Source organism: Ambystoma mexicanum, chromosome 6p (genome assembly GCF_040938575.1).
Source record: "Ambystoma mexicanum isolate Mex_15411 chromosome 6p, UKY_AmexF1_1, whole genome shotgun sequence".
Lineage (NCBI taxonomy): Eukaryota > Metazoa > Chordata > Amphibia > Caudata > Ambystomatidae > Ambystoma > Ambystoma mexicanum.
The window spans coordinates 1,169,134,849-1,169,154,861 of record NC_090935.1 but is presented as its reverse complement, the minus strand read 5'-3'; the positions used below and the strand labels follow the sequence as shown (position 1 = coordinate 1,169,154,861).

The 20,013-nt window shown below is 41.4% G+C and overlaps 1 protein-coding gene across 2 annotated transcripts in view; it reads right to left on the bottom strand.

Annotated features, from left to right (window-relative positions):
• Nucleotides 1–20,013, bottom strand: part of LOC138510274 (guanine deaminase-like) — a 616,035-nt gene that overhangs the window by 312,447 nt on the left and 283,575 nt on the right. For both annotated transcript variants that reach the window (XM_069625806.1, XM_069625807.1), the window contains exon 6: nt 12,088–12,115. In XM_069625806.1, coding sequence (XP_069481907.1) covers nt 12,088–12,115 — 28 coding nt within the window. The remainder of the gene's footprint in view (nt 1–12,087; nt 12,116–20,013) is intronic.

The window sequence follows — 20,013 nt, the reverse complement described above, 5'->3', positions numbered from 1 at the left end:
ACAGAGGGAAGACCGGAAGGAAGAAATAAAGAGAGATGTGTCAAAGGATCTGAGATTATGATGACTGAACATAGGAGAAGCAGAAGGGACAGAAGACAGTGGAGGAAAATGTGAGTAGAAAATTATCAGAAGTGAGAAATGGAGTAAAAGAAACAGAAGTCAGAGGGACTGAGGAGAACAATATTGGAAGTGATGGTAAGTTTCAAGATGTGCAAGAAAAGGGGAAGTTCCATGGGTAGTAGAAAGATCTAGATTTATATAACCAAGAAGAGGGAAGGGAGAGCTTGCAGATAGAAGTGAAGAAAGGAGGGGGTCAAGGACATCACAGAATGAGGCCAGGAGGACAACACACAACCAGAATAAAATAGGAATATGGTTTAGAGAATGAGGTAAAATGATATTGAAAAGAAAAAAGCAAAGGTATGGGAACTGAATGTGGGACTATAGTGAATGTTTTTTCAGGTATGTCTCTTTTTGGCCTAAATCACCCAGAAAAAAGACTTTTGAATATCAGCTATTTTCCCTAGTGGTTTTGAAAGTTCTGGGTATTGGAAAGGAAATAGCCGGAGAGACCAAATTTGTGAATCAAACATTTTTAAGAACATTTCATTTAATGACTAGCCAGCAGTATGCACAAAACTGGAGGTATGTCAGAAATAAATATGGTATACCCATGCATCATTGTTACACTCCTTTTTGGTCTAGTACTGAGTTAGCCTCAATTTTGATAGACTAGGAGGTGAATTACTGGGTCACTTTAAGACAGTATTTGAACTTTTTAACAAAGTGAAGGAAAAATATTTGCTCTGCCAAATACCACCATATTTAAACATCTGTACATGAGAGCTTTTGAGGAAGGATTAAGGTTGATGTTCAACAGGGAGAGATCCAAAGATACATTTTTTAACATAATTTACGTGGCTTAGAGACTGTTTCAGCCTTGTATAACATCTTCGTCATAAGACAATAAGGTATTAACCCTGTCTATTGGAAAAAAAGTCACAGATGATGATCAATTCAATCAGAAGGGTGCATTGAAACGTCAGCAATGTGTTAAAATTGGAATGACCTTGGGTCAAAAATAACACCATCATAAATTTCTATTCCCTTATTATTATACACTGATCAATGTAAGAACATTATTTCCAAGTTATCATAAATGCCTCTGATGCCACAGGCTGAATTATTGCATATGTTTCTAACCTGCAGATGACTTTCAGATAACAAATGTACATGTCAGATAAACAGAGCTCCATCCCTGCCTAGTCCTTTCAGGAAGACATGTTTAGCTTAATCGTTGGTATGTATGAACTCAGTGGTGTTAAATTAGTGGGTAGTGCTGTTTCTGCCTATTATTAAGCTAATTTTGTAGCTATGCTTTTAATTGCACAAAGGTTGAATGTGCACTCCCTCCAATGGGAGGCACTGGTATAGTAAAGTACTATGATGAATTTTGTTGAACTACATTTCATTTTACATCAAGAGTGACTGAAGAAATATATATAATTGTGGGGGATATACAACATCTATTTGGGGTTTGGATATAAAATGCTTCTTGTACAGAGAAGTGGGATGACCCTGTGTATTATCACATTGATTCTTCCTCTTGTGTATTTATTAGTTTTAATGTCCATTGAAATGTCGAATTCCTGGCCTGCCATGAAATCATTTCCAAATGAGAGTAATATATGAGACTAGCACTATAGCATTAGTACACTTTGAAAAGGTAAAGGTTTGTGGTATGTTAATTGTTGTACTTCTCTTTGTGTGTTAGTATTGGATCATGGCGCATATAGATGAATACTTGTGGAATATATTGCCTAATAATGCAAGATGTTTAATTATTGGTTTGACTTGATTTTATTTCCTTGCCTTTTTTTTTTTTATCTCTTCAAACGCTTCATAAAAATAAAAAAAAAGAAATACATCTTGTGCTGAACTACAATGAAGCTCAAATTCAGACCTTTTTTATGGACTCTCAAATGTATATGGGATCACATTTCATGAGGTATTGCTATATTGAGTTCTTCCTCCCTGCAAGACTTGTCTATTTTCTCAATTGAGGAGTCATCTTCAGTCAGGCACTTGTAGATCTTTGCTGCACTAATAATTTTTCTGCTCCCCATATTAGTTTTCTCAGTAGAGACATATGCACTCCCACCTCCTCACCTATGGGGATAACAATCAAAGTGTCCAGTCTCCATAATTGTATTTATTCCACTTCTCAATCTTGGACAGATCATAAAGTTTCCCCAGTTCTATAAGACGTAACAAGTCATACTTTTGCCAAACCTGCTTTAAGAAGAGGAACCCCTTCCACCTCCAGGACTCCAAGTCTCTCTTCTTGCCATCACTTTGAAAATGTGGGTAATTCTAGAGAGGTGCTTCAAGCAGCCTGTCTAAATCAATCAACATTGCTTTAGTCCATTGCTTCTCTAGAATTTGGTATTTGTAATGCTGTTTAGCTGAATTATTTTTTGTCTTGCAGCCTTCTGGATTAGATGTGAGAGAAGGTGCTCATTCTTCCCCTTGTCTTCTCAATATTCACCCAATTTTGTGTAGATCTCCTTGTTTCTGGAATGAAACATGTAGCTGTTGAAGTATTAATGACATATGATAATGTTTCACATTTAGGAAACTAAGCCCTGCAATTCTGGTTGGTATTTGCAGTCTTTGAAAGCTTGGTTGAGGTTTCTTACTCACAACCCAAAGAAAATCTTTAAAATGTTTTTTCATCTCTCAAATTCTTTGTACTGTACAGCAAATCAAGAGGTTCCTCAGCACAAAGACATTTTGGCAGGATCCTTGATGACTTTATTTTAACCCAGAGTGACAATCTCTGTGTACTTGTTTGAGCAGTGGGTTCCATTTGCATAGCAGAATCTTCTCCATGTCCACAAGATTAATTATTCCAAGGTATCTTTTTGTTTTTTACTTATAAAGTTAAAATTCAGTTGTTCTAATTCTTTGTGAAGGGTATTGTTATCAGAGGTAACAGGACTAATTTGCTGTGGTTTATCATGTAATTAAAAACATAAACACATTGATTTTGTGTCGATTTGGTGGGTCCAGATTCCTCTGGGCAGAAAAGTATAAAAGGAGATCATCCACACATGCCATCTCTTGGGATTTCCAAGCATCCATTCGGAAGCTATTAATGCACTCTTCAGATCTTATTCTTGTGTTGAGCTGTCCCAGAGCTATACTGAACAGTAACAGCAAAGGTTTCCATCACAGATAGGTTCCTTATAGGAGCGGGAGGCAATCAATCTAGTAAAGACATTATATTTGTCGAGAAATGCAGCTGCCACAGTCCTTTAAAAAATGCGTTAAGATGGCACAATAAATCAAATTGCCTGATTTTAAGAAGTTAGATGTTGCTTATTAAAACTATACAATATTGAATGAAGTGTTACTGTCCATTAAGAAAATCTTTTAAAACCTGCATCATTACTGCAGAACGTTGAAAACTCCTAAAGCTATTATCATCAGTCAATAATTTTTTTAGACTGTTCAATGCGCCATTCATCAGCAGCATAGCTGGAGGTTGTGCACTCCAAGGTAAGACTAATCCAATTCAGACGAGGGAAACAGTTACCACTAGATATATAACTGGAATGCTCTAGCAAATCAACAGAAGTTCTGAATTGGTATGAATACATAAGGGCGTTGCCATTACCCAAACACACTTTAAAATAGGGCTGCTAGTGGTCCAGAAACATTTCAGATTCCAGGTAGTTGGTTTTTGGAAAAAGCAGAAACTTCATGGACTGAAGCATAGATAGTCTCACGTTCCCATCCCCTTTACTATACACAGCTGCATAAATCCACTCAATCACGCTTCTCTTATTGTTCATTCTGTTAAAAGCTATCAATACATTATTCTTGACCTTGGACATAAATGTGAATGCAATACACTGAACAGTGTTCTAATCCATGAAGTGCTCATGAACTGTGAAGCATTGTGTAGTGTATGGGACATCTGCTATAACTCCTTACACATGCACAAATAATGTTAACTGATACTGGTTAATATGTTATGTGATTGCATTTTCTTAAGCAAGTGCAAGCATAGTATATGTTCAAAACATTGCATTTCTGTGCTTATCTAGTCTCCACCGACCGGGTCCAATTGGACCTCCCCCTCCCTAATTGCCCTGTGTAAAACTGCAGAATCGCTGTCAGGCCTATTTTCTGTGTCTTCTATTGTTGAATGTATTTTTCACACTTACTCTGCCTGTTGCAGACTATTATCGTCTCAGAAATTCAAGGGCTCTGAGAGACTGTTGTTTTTCCCCCATGTTGCCAACCTCCTTGAGCACTTTGAAACACTTGCCTGTGTATAGGCACTTTATAAATAAACAATACCATACCATACCATTTACAAAACCTAGTTTTTAGCAAGCGTCGGAAGCGGCCTCTGTTTACGAGTCTCACAGTCGCACAGTGCGTAGTACGACTCACGTGAGGCTTTCGCGAGGTGCGGCTTGACGCGAGAGTGTGCGAGAAACGGCTGCAGGTCCTTTTCTCGGATCCTTCGATCCGGATGCAGGTTGTGAGACGGGGCCTGGAGAGTGGAGCACCTGCGGCTGGGCAGCGGGCGAGTGAAGCTGACGGCGAATTTCGGTCCCTGCGCGGGTTGCCCAAGGCGTGTCGCATCCAGGTGCGGAGCAACGGCAGCATTGGAGGCAGCTGGAGAGAGAGGCCGCCAGCTGACTTCCAGTAGGCTGCGGGTCGTGTGAGTGAGGTGTGCAGCCCCGCTGAATCTGCCAGCGTGAAGGTACTGGGGGTAAGCAGGCAGGCAGGCAGGCAGCCTCGGGCTACCAGCCTCGGGCTACCAAGGCTGCTGGTGGCTGCTGGTGGTGGGTGACTACAGATGAGTGGTACTCTCAGCGTGATCTGAGAGGATTTGTGGGTGAACCCGGCTGCCTTGCAAAGCTTGCAAGTGGGTGGAGATCTTTGTGCGCCACGGTGGTGTACATTGGAGTACATTGGAGTGCCTTGGGATTGACTCACCAGCTGGCGGAGTCGGTTGGTGGTGTAGCGCCTCGGTGGGGTTCTTCTGGAGCCTTGTTGCCTTACCTCTTGTTATCTGTGTTAAGAGGTGGAGGCGATAAGGAGACAAATAGTTTGCTAAGTTTTTATAGAGAAGGAACACTGCGCTACCCATGAATTCAAACAGAGGGCTACATATACAGATGGTCTCATCCATATAGGCAAAAGTACCTACAGTTGTAATATCTCCACCAGGAGACTGTTGGCCTTGTGCTTTTGATCCTGGTGTGGACTGAAAACGTTTTTCCATAACAAAAAGAGACCAACAACTTCCTGCCTTAATGCAAGCAGGAATAGAACGGGCACAAACCACATATAACCTAAGGAAACCTAAGGTGAAAATCGCAAACCAGACCCTTGCCAATAAGGAGACTGCAATGGAAAAAATTAGGTCAAAAAAGAAAGCAATGAAGACGCCTCGAATAAAACAAGGTGTGATTACGGAATTCTTTCCATTGAATGTAGTTGGCGAAATTAACTCCACTGCTATTGAAGAAGACATTCCAGCTCATTGTGATAATGAGGCCTTAACATCGATAGACTTCGAGGACATAGACAACAACTCATTAATAGATCTATGTTTAAACATTCAAAAAAGTATGACACCACACCCGGTTAGTAGGAGCATCAACAGTGGCATACAAATGGATAGAACCACAATCTCACCTTTAGGATCAACTGTGGTGGGCCCCGGCTCAGACAGACTGTCAATTTCACCTAATCTAGCAATGGTTTCCACAGAGGATGTCCCCGATGTGGAAGTTGTGTCCCAGAACAAGTCCTTTCCAGGGGCCTCTGAAATAGCGGAAATCCAGGCGTCAGTAGCATCATTACAGTTTGCGCTTAAGATTCTGCTTAAAATGTCCGGGCGAATATTGGCTAATACGGAGTCGACTGCTATGGTCCATAAAGGAAGACAGATGGCAGTTGAAGAGGCTGAAGCCAATTTATCAGAAGCAATTTTTATTGCCAATGAAACCGAAGAGCAAGATATCCTGGAAGCTGAGCAGGACGTGCCTAGCCCTAACCCTCTTTTTTCACGAAAACAACAGAGATTAGCCAAAAGGGCTGGAAAGGGCAAAAGAGGTGGTACTAGGGCACGACCGGTGCAAGAACAGAGAGAGATGGGACTACTTACTAAAAAAGTAGGAAAAGAGTGGCAAGAGCCAAGAAACGGAAGTTTGGCTGCTTCCCGCACAAGTGGCTGACAAGGAGTCTGAAGTGGAGATAATGAGTATAGAGTTGGACAAGGAATACAATGGAGAGCCTGAATCAGAGGAAGTAACGGAAACGCCTAAGGACCCAGAAAACCTGGAAATATCCGCAGCGGCTGTCAAGGAAACCAAAGGGGAGACAAGGGGAAACAGGATATGTCTGATAAAGAACTTATATCATAGCAAAAATAGTAAATGGCTATCGCGTTCAGACTTTTTGACAAGATTAGACTCTGTCCCACAATTGCTGGTCCTTAAATCTGACGATTTTGTATTTGTCGAACCCTTAAAAGGCCCTAATTCCAAAGTATCTGCGTTACACTGCAAGTTCCTGGCTACAGCAGATTTGTTAAGGAACTATAAAGAGGAGCTAAAAGCAGTAGACGTCGAAATCGATGCTGATCTTAATGAAGTTGAGCCAGATTGGCCTATAGTAGAAGAAGATATGGTCCCAGTAACAGCAGATTATCCAAGCTTATCTAAGGGTAAGAAGATTGTGGCATCTGAAGTTCAACAAGTCCTAAAATGGTTAGCGGACGCGCTTCCTGAGATCATTACTAATCAATGAGATCTAACGATACTGTCTTGGAACTGCCGTGGCTTCACTCATCTGCTATCCCCGGAGGGTTCAATAAAGTTACTGGATAAATGCAATTGTTTTTGTTTACAAGAGACATGGGCTATAGATCCCTTATTTTTGGATGGCTATGTAGTATATCATGCGGCAGCAAAGAGGGGTGAAAAAGGTCGGCCCTATGGTGATTGGACCATTGGGGTCTCCAACACTATGGGTTCGAGACAGATTGACTGCAATTTTGAATGCAATATGTTAGCAGTCGAAGTAATTCCGGATCTCAAGAACCCCAGGGGCTCTTTTTTGCTGGTGAGTCTATATAACCCTCCTGGGGCAAAGTTAAGCGAACAACTACAGGACTCACTTCAAGAGCTATTGGCAGAGTGGCTGTATACATCTAGAGACTCGGGAGTACTTGTTGTTGGTGACTTTAATTGCCATATGTCAGGTTATGTGAGTAAAATGTCGAATCCCAGACTAGAAAAAAGCGGGGTTATGATACACAATAAAAGAGACCCTGAAGGGGGGCTTGGGATTACTTGTTTGAGTCCTGGGACATGGAGATGCTCAATGGCAGAACAGCTAGCGATTACCCTGGCCACCACACATGGTCAAATGGGATCTCATATAGTACACTGGATTATATTTTTGTGTGCCCTAAGCTCCAACAATTGGTGATGGACATGACAGTGATCACTAATGAATGGAGCGATCATGCCGCATTGAAATATGAGATTAGTATTCCCGGAGAGTTGCCTCCGCCTAGTAACATAAGCATGGTAAAAACTAATAAATCCGGTACTAGGATCTCTTGGTCTGATAAAAATATCTCTTTGGCAACTGAGGCCCTGGGAATCGCAGATGACAGAAAGCTGCCTAATTTTAAAGAGCTGTCAATTGAAGATATAGAGGACTGGGTTCTGGCTTTTTCAGAAAGGCGTGCATCGTCATCAGTGGGGTTAATGATAAGTACGGAAAGTGAAAAAAAGAATGCCCTATGACAAAGCAATTAGAGACATGAAAAGAGCGCTAAGAGCTGAGCTCCGTAAGGCAAAAAAAGATATGGCCCATGGGGAAAGATATTACGTAACAGTCAGAGGGATTAAAAACAGATATAGAGTGGCTATTAAAGCCAAAAGAAGAGCAGACCAATTACTGGCATGGCAAAAAACACTGAAGACCATATGTGAAGGGAATACTCGTGACATCTGGTCTCTGTTGAATGAGGCACGTGACCCACAAAAGGGGACACTGACCAATCCCATTGAAACCAGAGTCTGGGAAAAGTTCTTGGAAAACCGGCAGGCGGAGGACAATAATCCTAGAGCCATAAGAACGGGGGCCCCTCCTCTATATGCTTTATATATAGACTTTGCGGCAGCCTTTGACTCCATTCCCAGAAGCCGTCTATGGTGGAAACTAAATCTAATGGGCTGTCCGAAAGGTCTTATATATTATCTGAGACTATTACATCAAAATAACACAGTAAAATTGAAACTAGATCAAGAAGGGCACACAACTGCTAACATTATACAAAACAAGGGTGTTAAGCAAGGCTGTGTTACAGCGCCCCTAATATACAATCTATATGTGTTTGACATTCCCGAAGTAATAGCCGCCGTAAACAATTGCCCGCCAAAAATTGGCAAAGCCTCTTGCCCTGTCCTGGCTTATGCCGACGATCTGGTGATTTTCGACTATACCATCAGTGGAATACGCAGATCTGCGGCGGCTCTCTGGGACTATGCAGAGGTCAATGGCCTGAGTATTAATTTGGGGAAAACAAAGGTTATAAGATACACAAAAAAGAGAGGTATCACGTGTATCACTTAAGGTAAGTTTGGTGAATATTACCTACGTTCCCCAATATCGGTACTTGGGTATAGACTTTGAAACAACTGGCGATTATGTGGCCTGTAAACAGGTGCGCGTAATTAGATCGGCCCAATTGACGGCCCTGTTCCACAGGTTCACCATTAAGCAGTGTGGTTTTACGCTGTGGGGTATCCGGCAGCTGTATATACAGGCTTTCTCTCCGGCCATAATCTATGGCTTAGAATCCCTATCCTAGATGGATCTAGGCTGGCTACAGGTGATCGAAGGAAAATATTGGCGTAGTATCCTCGGCCTTGCCCCTTGTATACCAATGGATATAATAAGATTAGAATTGGGCTTGATTTCTCTTAAGGCACTCGTACTGAAGAAGCGAGCATCAATCTATCTAAAAATGACTGGTGATACCAGTAATGGTCTACTTATAGCAGTCCACCAAGAAATGGCCAGGGAGAAATCGAGTACCACAACTATTGATCAAATGACTAAACTGTATTCTGAAATTGGCTGGCAAAATAAGGAGGGGGGTTACTCAGAGAAAGCTCAAAGGGCTCTGTGTAAACGTATAGATCTCTGGGACTGGATTGAAAATTTTGAGCATCTAGGAAAGTTGAGAAGCTACAAATTCGTTCAACATAGACTTTATGACTTTAAGAAACCACAGAGATACCTCAACATATGTCCATCAGTCATACTCCGACAGTTTATCTTGTTGCTTAGACTGGATCAACTGCCTACGCTGACTGTTACTGGAAGAAAGGCCTAGATAGCTATTTCTTTGCGAACATGCCGATTATGTAAAGTTCTAGATTTGTTAGAAACGGCAAAGCATCTTCTAACCGAATGCACTGAGATGGCCAGCACATTCAAACCCCTGTTGGATAATTATGTCTTCGACAATGGGTATATTAAGGATGATCTTTTTTGGAACTATTGTATTAATTCTAACAGCATGCGTCTGTTGACAGCATTGTATGCTATCTGGCTGAGGATTGAAGTCAGACTGGACATAACACTCTAAATAATTGTAGGGACTGAACAATTGTATATTAATATATGTATTATAGATAACTGTATGGTCAACATTGGACTCATGAAGATGATATTTTATCTTTGTTTTTTACTGTATATTCTAATTTTATGATATTTATTTCTTTGCTTTGTGTAAAGTTTATAATTTAAACTATATCACAATAAATAAATAAATAAAATAAATAAATAAATAAAAACCTAGTTTTACTATGTGCAGAGATGCTTCAATGTCTGCTATTTTCCTGGGGCATGATCAATATGGTACATCTTACATAAAATACTGTAGATTGACTTGATCATTAGTTTTGATGGGCTCAAAAGCATTGTCATATCAGAGGATGTGTGCAGATATGTATGCGGTCATGTGGACATAAGAAATCCCAGTGGTTTGTGCCATCACTTCCCTCAAACAAATATGTCAGTTTGCTGGGAGTAGCACTTCTATTAAACATGACACACTTTATCAGACTACTGAACTTCCCTCTTCATTAATACCATATGTCTGTTTGAACAGTAGTGCATCATTCTCTCCCACTTTTTGCAATGCTTTTTTCAGAATTGTTGACAGTGGAATGCCATCTTTCTTCAGCCCTGCGTGCATGAATGCATGCTGAAACTAACAGAACTAATACAATACGAGTTTTATCACTTGAAATGGGTGCTTTCATTTCCATAAAGATAGTTGATGAGACCACTTCACCACTGCCGAATTTGCATGTAAAAATACCTCACATTTACCTTCTACAATATCACCCTGTTCTTGGTGTACACGTAGGATATGATCAACGTACCTGCATGTGCATCCAGCTACAAGGGATATAATCCATTAGTTTTGATAAGGTTAAAACACGTTTGGGGTACATTCCTCTTTGTTAGCGGAATACACCAAGACTTTGTGGAGTCAGCTGTGCCTTAATACAATATAGAAGATGTAACGTGAAGTGAGGATTGCATAGGGTAACACGCTGTTCTTGGAAACAAGACCATGCAGAGCAACAGAAGTTTGAATCCCGAAGCCGAGCTCAGGCACGGTATTACTCGCATTATAAAAAAAACAATCAAATAAATGATTAAAATGTGCTCCACTATTCATTTACGATCTTACTGATTCTTCTTTTTTGATACCAGTCGTCTGGTTGCAGAATCAGACAAGCTTATCTGCCTACTATTATTGCAGTAATCTGTGGAGTACAGCTCCCATTTTGTGGTCACAGATGTTGCCAACATCACCATTTTGTAAAGACAGTATACACATAAATGTAACTTTTTTCAGAATTGCCTCAATGTCTACTGTAGCTGAGGCTGGTGCAGCTAAGCTCAATGTGCGCAGGGCCAGAAATTGCAACAGGTTCTAGAGTAGTCACGCAACTGTTGATACAGCAGACTGTCTTCCTATACCTGCTGTCTTTTCTCCACATAAAGCTAAAACACTGGCTGACCGAATCCAACGCGAGGTACTCAACTAATGACTCTTGTTATCATTGAATAAGAAATGTATTGTGTACAGTCCGCTATGTATGAGTTAGTTTGTTTGTTTGTTTATTTTATTTGTATAGCGCTCCAAACCCAGGGGTAGAAGGGCGCTTAACAATATGGTTACAGCGTTGAGAAGTATTTTTGTGTTACATACTTTGTACATACTTAAAATATATACATATATATATATATATACAGTTATCAATATACAGTGCACATACAATACACACAATATACAATTTTCAATGTGAATACAGTACCTAAACCAGTTACCGCAGGGGGTGTAAGGTCTGGTGTTAGTGGGGCTATTCTTTGTTTAGGAGCCAGCTGATGGCCTGCTTCCTGAAGATCTGGAAGGTTTCGATAGTTTTGATGTTGAGAGGTAGGGTGTTGCGTATGAAATACCACAGTCCTTTAACATGCACGTATTCAAATCCTAAAACGTCTTGATTTTCGTTTCTTGAAAGCTCACATGTGCGAGATAAGAGGAAGAGGGAGAAAGGGGCTAACAGGTAAGACTTCGATGAATCACAGCAGAGGAGCTCTAGGGGCATGGGAGGGGAGAACTGCTTCCATGCTCAGGGTCACATGACCCCCAACGTCACTTAAATACATTAATGAAACCAAACCTCGCATCTATCACACATTAAAAACAATGATGGTAAGGGCTCCTGGCATACATGCTGACTGGGGTAAGAGAGCTAAAGTTTGGAAATGTAGTTATCGCACAGTTTTTTTAGCTGCACGCCTGCCGCCACAGTATCTCACAAAATCGACAATTCATCTCCTCATTTTACATTTCACACATGTTTGCCACTGTTTAGTACCTTGATTACAATGCACAGTCAGGCTGAGCTAAGAGTAGAACATGCTAACCAACATTTACACTGTATCTCTGCTTACCTTTTTGTTAAGCAGAGTATCTACGAATCTGAAATAAAAAGCATACACAGGTTTATATTTTAGGGTTATCTGATTCAGTAGATAAATATAAGAGTTTCAATCCTAACAATTAATACAACAAATGAAATTCGGAAAAATAGAGTGGGTCTGTTCGAATGGAAAATGTGGTTCTTCAATATTACAATGCTGACATGTCAGAACATTTCCTTAGAAAGTTGTTCACTAGCAAAGATCTGGTCTTATATATAGACACCTCGAAACCTTTCTTGGATGCCTTATTTGCTTAGACCAAGTGAGTTGAGATATTTACCCAATGAACCATTTGTAGGGGTGTGGGGGGTAGTAGTATTGCGTTCGGCTGGCCTGCTGTTGTCTAATTATGCAGAGCTGAGGGCATTGAAAAGTCACAAATGCTCCCTCCTGCACCAATTTATAGCAATAAGTGTGAGTGGTTAATGAGCCCAGGCGCCTACAAGGCTTGGTGTGAAGACAGGGCATTCACATGTTTAAACATTTCAAAATTGCGACCAGTCCAAGCCTCAAGACATTAGAAGGCCCCCACATGCAAAGATATTAAACATACATAATACATATAAATGGTCCATTCAAGGCTTTTTTGCAAAAAAGTAACGGAAAAATGAAAAATAACTCTTCCAAGTGTTTTAATAGAAAAGATCAAAGAGAAAGAGCAAGGGAAAATAATGTAAAATATCACATGGGCATAAAGAAGATCATATCAGCAAAAGATATCAGGAGAAGGATGAGAGGTTGAGCGCCAGGAGATCAACATGGAATGGCTGACAGGCCAGTAGTGGAACTAAAAGAATGAGAACCTGCCCTCTGAACCTGTAATAATTTCCTATGGCCAAAAATGAATGACTTTCCTAATGAGTCCCTGACACGCCATCCACATTAAAGTGAGAAATATCTTTCTTCGGACCAGATATTGTTACAAAATCATAAGGACGACCTCTTCTTTGGTGTATACTCTTATCTGTGAGCATCGCATCCTTCATGCTCCTGGGCCACATTGCTCTCATTCTGAGGGACATTGGCTTCATCAGTTAGCTGCAATGTCTTCTAGCAACATCAGTGCCACTTCCATACACAGGTGTGTACTTCCCAATCCGTCATTACCCTGTGTGAGGAATCTGAGGGCGTCCTCACTTCTTTCCCCAAAATATCCTTCCCCCAAGTGGGCAGGGTACAGCCGTTTCCTTCAGATCCTCACCCTGAGGGCAGATATGCGAGGGAGGATCACCTGGGAGGAGTATACTTGGGCAGTGGGGATGAGGCACCCTTGGGTGGCACACAGTATCCCCCATTTCCCTTTCATCAGGAATCAAAAGTCCCCCAGGCTTTTATGGGATGTATTCAATCCCTTCCCTATTCAGTAAGAAAACCATCTCCCATTACCTACCACTATGGTACTGAGACGAGGAAGAGAACACACATGAACTTACACTCATCCTTTATTAACTCACACATACACAAACACCACTCTGGTACTGGGACAAGGACAAGGGATGCAGAGTACCAAGGCTGTTGTGAAATCAATGTGAATGGCCTGCACCTGATAGCCAAAGGGGCTGCATAAATGGCATGCTTAGGTGAGGCTATGGTGTTCTGAAGTATACAGGAGCCAGGCTGGTTTCACAAAGTTTAGTTTATTCTTCAAGTATTATCTGAAGTCCCACCAGTAGCACTGCATCCCTCCTTTCAGTAGGCTCTCTATCTATCAGTCATCCTTCCAATCTAGATCATTCACTAATCAACATTCCCTACATTATATCATAGGCACTGTGCTGGCTGGGATCAAGATACTACACACCTCCCTCCTATTAACACAACATTAATGCAACACAAAGAGTTTGAATCTCTCAGGCCTGCTGATCGATCTGTGCCATTATTACTTGTCAAATCCTTTTTCTCGTCCACTTGCTCATTCACAGTTACCATCCTCTTTTTTGTCACTTTTCCAACTCTGTTCATGTTCCAAAATCTACCATCATCTGTTCTCACTGAATTATGCAAAACGTTCACTACCTCACATGGCGAGGACCACTTAATAGGACCTTGCCTCAATGGACCAGGCATTTTAATCCTGATATAGTCTCCTCCTTTTATCTAATTTTCTTTTACTGACTTCCTCTCATCGTACCTCCATTTTTTCTTCATTGGCTCATCTCTCATTCTCTCCCTCACCTGCTGCACATTCTCCCACATCCATCTTGCTCACCCCATTCATGGAGGACTCAATTTGTAGTTTGTTTTTCTCCCTCTGCACAACTCAAATGGCGATACTCCAGTCATGGTGTGGGGATAGAATCTGTGTGCCACCATCCTGCTCACCACAACAACCTCACAATCTTTACCATTCACCCATGCCCACCTAATGCAATCTTAGATCACTTAATTGAAGTGTTCCACCACCCGATTATTTTGAGGATGATAAATCAAGGTCACCTTATGTTGCATACCATTTCTCATTAAGTAATCACTAATTTCTATAGATTTAAATTTAACGCCACTGTCAGTCAACAGTTCCATCGGCTACCCTTCTCTCCTAAACACATCTTCCATGAAAGTGATAATATCTCTAATCATAATAGACTTTGTGATCTTCACCTCTACCCATTTGGATAATATATCAATGAACACAATGCAATATTTGTCCACACCTTTGCCATGAATGGGTCTAACAATATCCATACCTACTCTTTCCCACGGCATGCAGGGAACTCTAACAAGTGACATGGAACTTTCTCTTGGCACAAGATTTTTTTCACTTGAACAGCATGATACACAGTTCCTTACTGTCCTTTCTACTTCTAAATCACGACCCGGACCCCAGAATTCAGCTCTCAATGCTTGTTTCGTTTTCGTGGTACCTTGGTGTCCCTTATGAGCTGATTCACTTATTCTTTTCCTCATGTCAGTTGGTGGAATTACTCCATCTCCCCTCATGACATAACCTCTTTCCACATGCAGTTCCTAACTCACTTTACAAAGTCCTACTAAGTTGGTTTCTTCACTTCTTCACCTCTCTCCAAAATTTCTTTCACTTTCTTAAGAATGCTATCTCCTTCCAAACTCCTTTCTCGCTCATCACTTGTTATCATCTTGGGCTCAACATAAAACACACATCCATCCTCTTCAATGCACTCATTTTCATCTTATCCAACCACTCCAATGCAAAACAAACAGTTTGCTGGTATACACTTCTTTCCTGGTACATATTTTACACCAAATCGATATTCTTGCAGTGCAATAACCCATCTGCTTATATGCGAGGATACACCATCCAGACCCTTCTTCCGTAATGTCTCTCTCAAAGGCTTGTGATCAGTCCGTATGATGAATTTAGTACCCCATAGAACTCTTCTAAATTTCTCAATTGCCCACTTGACAGCGAGAAGTTCTTTTTCAATGGTAGAGTAATTTACCTCTGCTCCTCTTAACAAACGTGATGCAAAAGCAATGACAAACTCCTTGTTGTATTCAATTTGCATGAACATTGCACCTAGTCCTGTGTTGTTGGCATCCATTGTAATTATTAATTTTCTAATTGGTTTGAAGTCTTTAAGAGAAAGTGTGCATTCTAATGCAGAGCAACAAATTATTGGGCACACTCTGAGCTCCATATGAATTGAGAGTTATTTTTATGAAGCATCCTCATATTTATCATCATGCTAGCAAAGTTGGGAAAAAATCTCGACCAACACTCTGCTATGCCCAAGAATGTATGCACTAAATCTTTATTCTTCAGTTCAACAGCATTCTTCATGTTGTTGGCAAGTTTCTTATTTACAATAACTCCATCAGCCAACACAGTGGGCCTCATTACGAGGTGGGCGTTAAGGGTTAATGGGCACCGGTAAGGAAACTGGTGCCGGTAAACCCTTATCGCCCTATTCCGAGGTCCCTTAGCGGGTCCCACTATGGGCACCTGGGTTTACCAGGCGCCCTTAGCGGGAGCCGCTAAGGGACCAGGCAACTAATAACGGGCCCTTTATTAGCTCCATCCCCATTCCCATTGAGCTCTATGGGGCCCCGAATTGGAATGGGGAATGGTTCTCGGAATGGAGACTTACCGGGTCCTCCAAGGTTGGAATGACCCGGTAAGTCCCTTTTTCGAGAACCCGGACCCGGAATGCGGTAAGGGGGTAGCCATGGTGCAAATAGCACCATGGCTACCTCCTACTTCGTAATGAGGCCCAGTGTGTCCTAAATAATCAATCTTTGTTTGATTAATTTAGCTTTTTTCCTTACTGAGAGTTCAGCCTCTTTTGATCAGCATTTCATCACCTTGTTTAGCCTCTGATTGTGCGTTTGTTGGTCTGGTTCAAATATCAAGATGTCATCTCGAAAACATATCACCCCCTCTACATCCTTAAAGATATAAATGATCCTTTGAAACAGAGAGGCGGCTGAGACAAGGCCAAAGGGCATTCTCACAAACTGAAATAATCCTTCTGGTGTCAGAAATGCCTTAAGTTGTTTTGATTCATTGCATAACTTGACTTGATGGTAGGCTGCCATTAGATCCAATGACGAAAATATTTTTACAATACAACATTCATGGTTGATAAGGTTTCCAAGATGTTGGGGAGAGGGTGGCAGTCCGGTATTACACACTTATTAAGTGCACGGAGGTCTACACATAATCTCTATTATAATGTTTCGCTAGGCAGCTTTCATATTCATTGAGATTATATGCTTCATCAGGTGGCAGGTCTGGCAGATCATCAACTTTTTTCTGTCCTGGGGTGCCTAAGTAATGCATAAGTAAGGATGTCTTTCGTTCAGTGTCATAGCTGTCCCCACACACAGCCGATGCATAATGTTTGAAGGATTTTTTTCAGCATTTACACGGTACTGGCAGGTTCCTGGTGCAGGCAGAAAAGTAATTGGGGGTGCAATATTCTGCATATCTAGAACTAGGGAATGCCTGTCACCCGAAGCAATTTCCTTCTCACTTGGGTAGTAGAATTTTAAAGTTTAAAAGTAACTGTGTTTCTATATAGAGTTTAATCCAGTTATACTTTTCTTTGCTTTAACTGATATTCATACACATTTGTATATGTGCGTCTACTGTATGAAGGTTCTTTCAGCTCCCTTACTAATTTCTTATGTCAAACAATGGATTCCCTTTCTCCGTGTAGAGGATGGAATACTGAGCGCTCTGTTTCCTTTATTGTATGTCACAGTTGCTGGGTGGAATGCAGAGAAGCCTGAGCATAATCAGTTGGTGGACAGAATAGGCCTGGCATGTGGGGCACAGTTTGTTGTTTTATGAGCCCTGGAGACACTCTTAGTGCTAACGGCTTCACTAGCGTACACAGGCAGAGATTAATGCTGTAAGGATTTTTCTTTTGTAATTGAGCTGTCGTTTTGTAGCATTTTTAAAGCGCTTGGCCCCTGCAGCTGGAACATGCATTATTTATATGAAGGGAACGCTGCGTTTTAACTTTTATTCGGTTTTGGATGAATCTGCATGATTCTTGATGCTTTTCTCATGCGTGGGTGGCTGGTGGGCACCTCGTCACCAAAATGTAAGTATACAGGAGTCAGGCAGGTTTCACAAACTTTATTTTATTCTTCAATTATCATGTGAAGTCCCACCAGCAGCACAGTGTCCCTCCTTTCAGTAGGCTCTCTATCAGTCATCCTTCCAATCTAGATCCCTCATTACTCAACACTCCCTAAATTACATCATAGGCACTGTGCTGGCTGGGATACAGATACTACAAGTTTGCCTGTGGAATACTTGCAGATGGAAAAGCCAAAGCTGAAGGCAGGGAGACGTGTGTCTGAGGTGCCACGGTGCTGCAGAGTCAGTGCAGCGGAAGAAGTTTTTGGCATGTGTTGTTGGAAGGTCTCCACTGGCAGGGTCCAGCTGCCGATCTCCTGGAGTCAAAAGGACTCCCTTTCCGATAGCCTGAGGTGTCAGAGACCCAGGAAGAGGGGTTTGCCAAGCCAGGAACAGCAGTAGCCACAATGAACCAATCGAAGCGGAGAAGGGCACACGAGGACAGCGTACCCGGTCAGATAAGTAAGGCTGAATGACTCCAGGACACTGCGGTGCGAGTGTGTGGTGAATACCATTCAGAGTGCTCGTGAGTGAGCAGAGGACAGCAGAGGCAATGGGATTGCCGGTCCAAAAGTAAAACACAGATGTTTGACAACTACGATGATGTGAAGTTTGATGAACTGAGCGGTTTGTGAAAAGCAAACTGTATTGAAATTGGGAAGGCAACAAAGGGCCAGAAAAGCAGTAAACTTTAAATTGAATGAAGAGTCCATGAGCAGGGTGCAAATTCCCAGCAGGAGAGTGAACTGTGAATTTGCAGTTACAGTGTTTTGATATGAATGAATTGAAGTTTTGAATACTGATCCAAAGGAAAGTAATAATGAGTGAATTCCACCTGGGTAGAAAGCAGAGAAAAGTGTTCCCTGATGCAAAGGAACGGTGAATCTTGGAAACTAAAGAAAGCATGCATTGGTACTGAATATAAAGAACTGTGAATTATACAAGATGAGAAAAAGCAAGCATTGGCAAGAGCCATAAGGAAAAGAGGAACTGTACAAATTGAAAGTTGAAACTGTGGCAATACTATGAGAAGGTTGAAGAATCCAACAAGTGAATGGTGGTAAATCAAGTGCTGAAAGGACTGCAAGAATATTAGTCCGATACCACTGTTGAGCTGAAGCAGGGGTGGTGTAACTGTGGAAAAGAAGCCAATCAGGTGGGTCGGTTGTGTGACCTGTAATGGGTGGACCGTGTAGTCCGACAACTGCGTCTAGACCAAATACACCCTGCTAAAGAGAAGCTACTTGACTCATCTATAAGTTTATGGTTGGATATCCAGAGAAGTTGCTACATTGTGAACTTTAAGAGTTGAACTTCATGATATTGATGAAAGAGCAAAAAAGCCTGAAACCTGGGAAGAATCCTGAGGAATTGTGTTGTTGTAAAAACAGTGAGGGACTTGAAAGTTTGGGTAAGGGAACCCCTTTTGATTGAAAGTGAACTATTTGAAATCCTGGGAAATGGAGAACCCCTTTCTGACCTAGAGCTGGAAGAAGCTCTGAACATTTGTTTGAACACTTTTTCATTTGATGCTGACATCCCTACACAGTTTGAACAAATAGATGTGAGGGCAAGTCTAGGTTTTGGACACAGGCGTGCATTTACTTTGGACTTCCTGACACAGACTATCATTGGTTTCAGTTAGGTAGGGAAATCCCACCTTAGCATAGGGCAAGATAGGCCTTATCGAAACCCCTTTCTGATTTTAATAGAAGTTTGTAACTCAAACTTTCCTCATTTGTCTGTGTCTACTTCCCGATGCCTTTACATCTGGTAGATCCTTCTCAAGGGATAAAACAACGTGCTACAAAGTAGACATTTTAAATTGTGTTTCCTACCTGACTCAAAAACCTCTGATTTCTTGGACACCCCCACATTATGGTCATGATATTTGCTAAGTGCTCTACTTCATCGGCATTCATGAGTGTGTTTGCCTCCTAGCGTCAATATCCGCTTTGGTAAATGGTTCTATGTGATTTCGCAGTTTTATTTCATCATGGCAGATTTCAGCTCATTTCCTTTTTTTTGCTACAAATATATGCGGGGGGACTCCCCGCAGCCCCATTCCCTTTAATCCCCTTGCATTAATTGTTAGCCTAAACCCACACCGCATATATATGTTCGGCAAAATCTGTTAATAAAACCTTGATTTGCAATGGCTTCTGCTGCAGCAAAACCTCCCATTCCCTGATGAAGTACTTTAACCTGAACCAGCTTCATTATGTGCATATAGCCACTACTCGTTCCCCCTGCAACCCTGTCAAACTGCTATTTCTTTTTTTACCGGAGCTCCTCTATTACCTTCAATCACTTTGAAATAATTGCATTCCTAT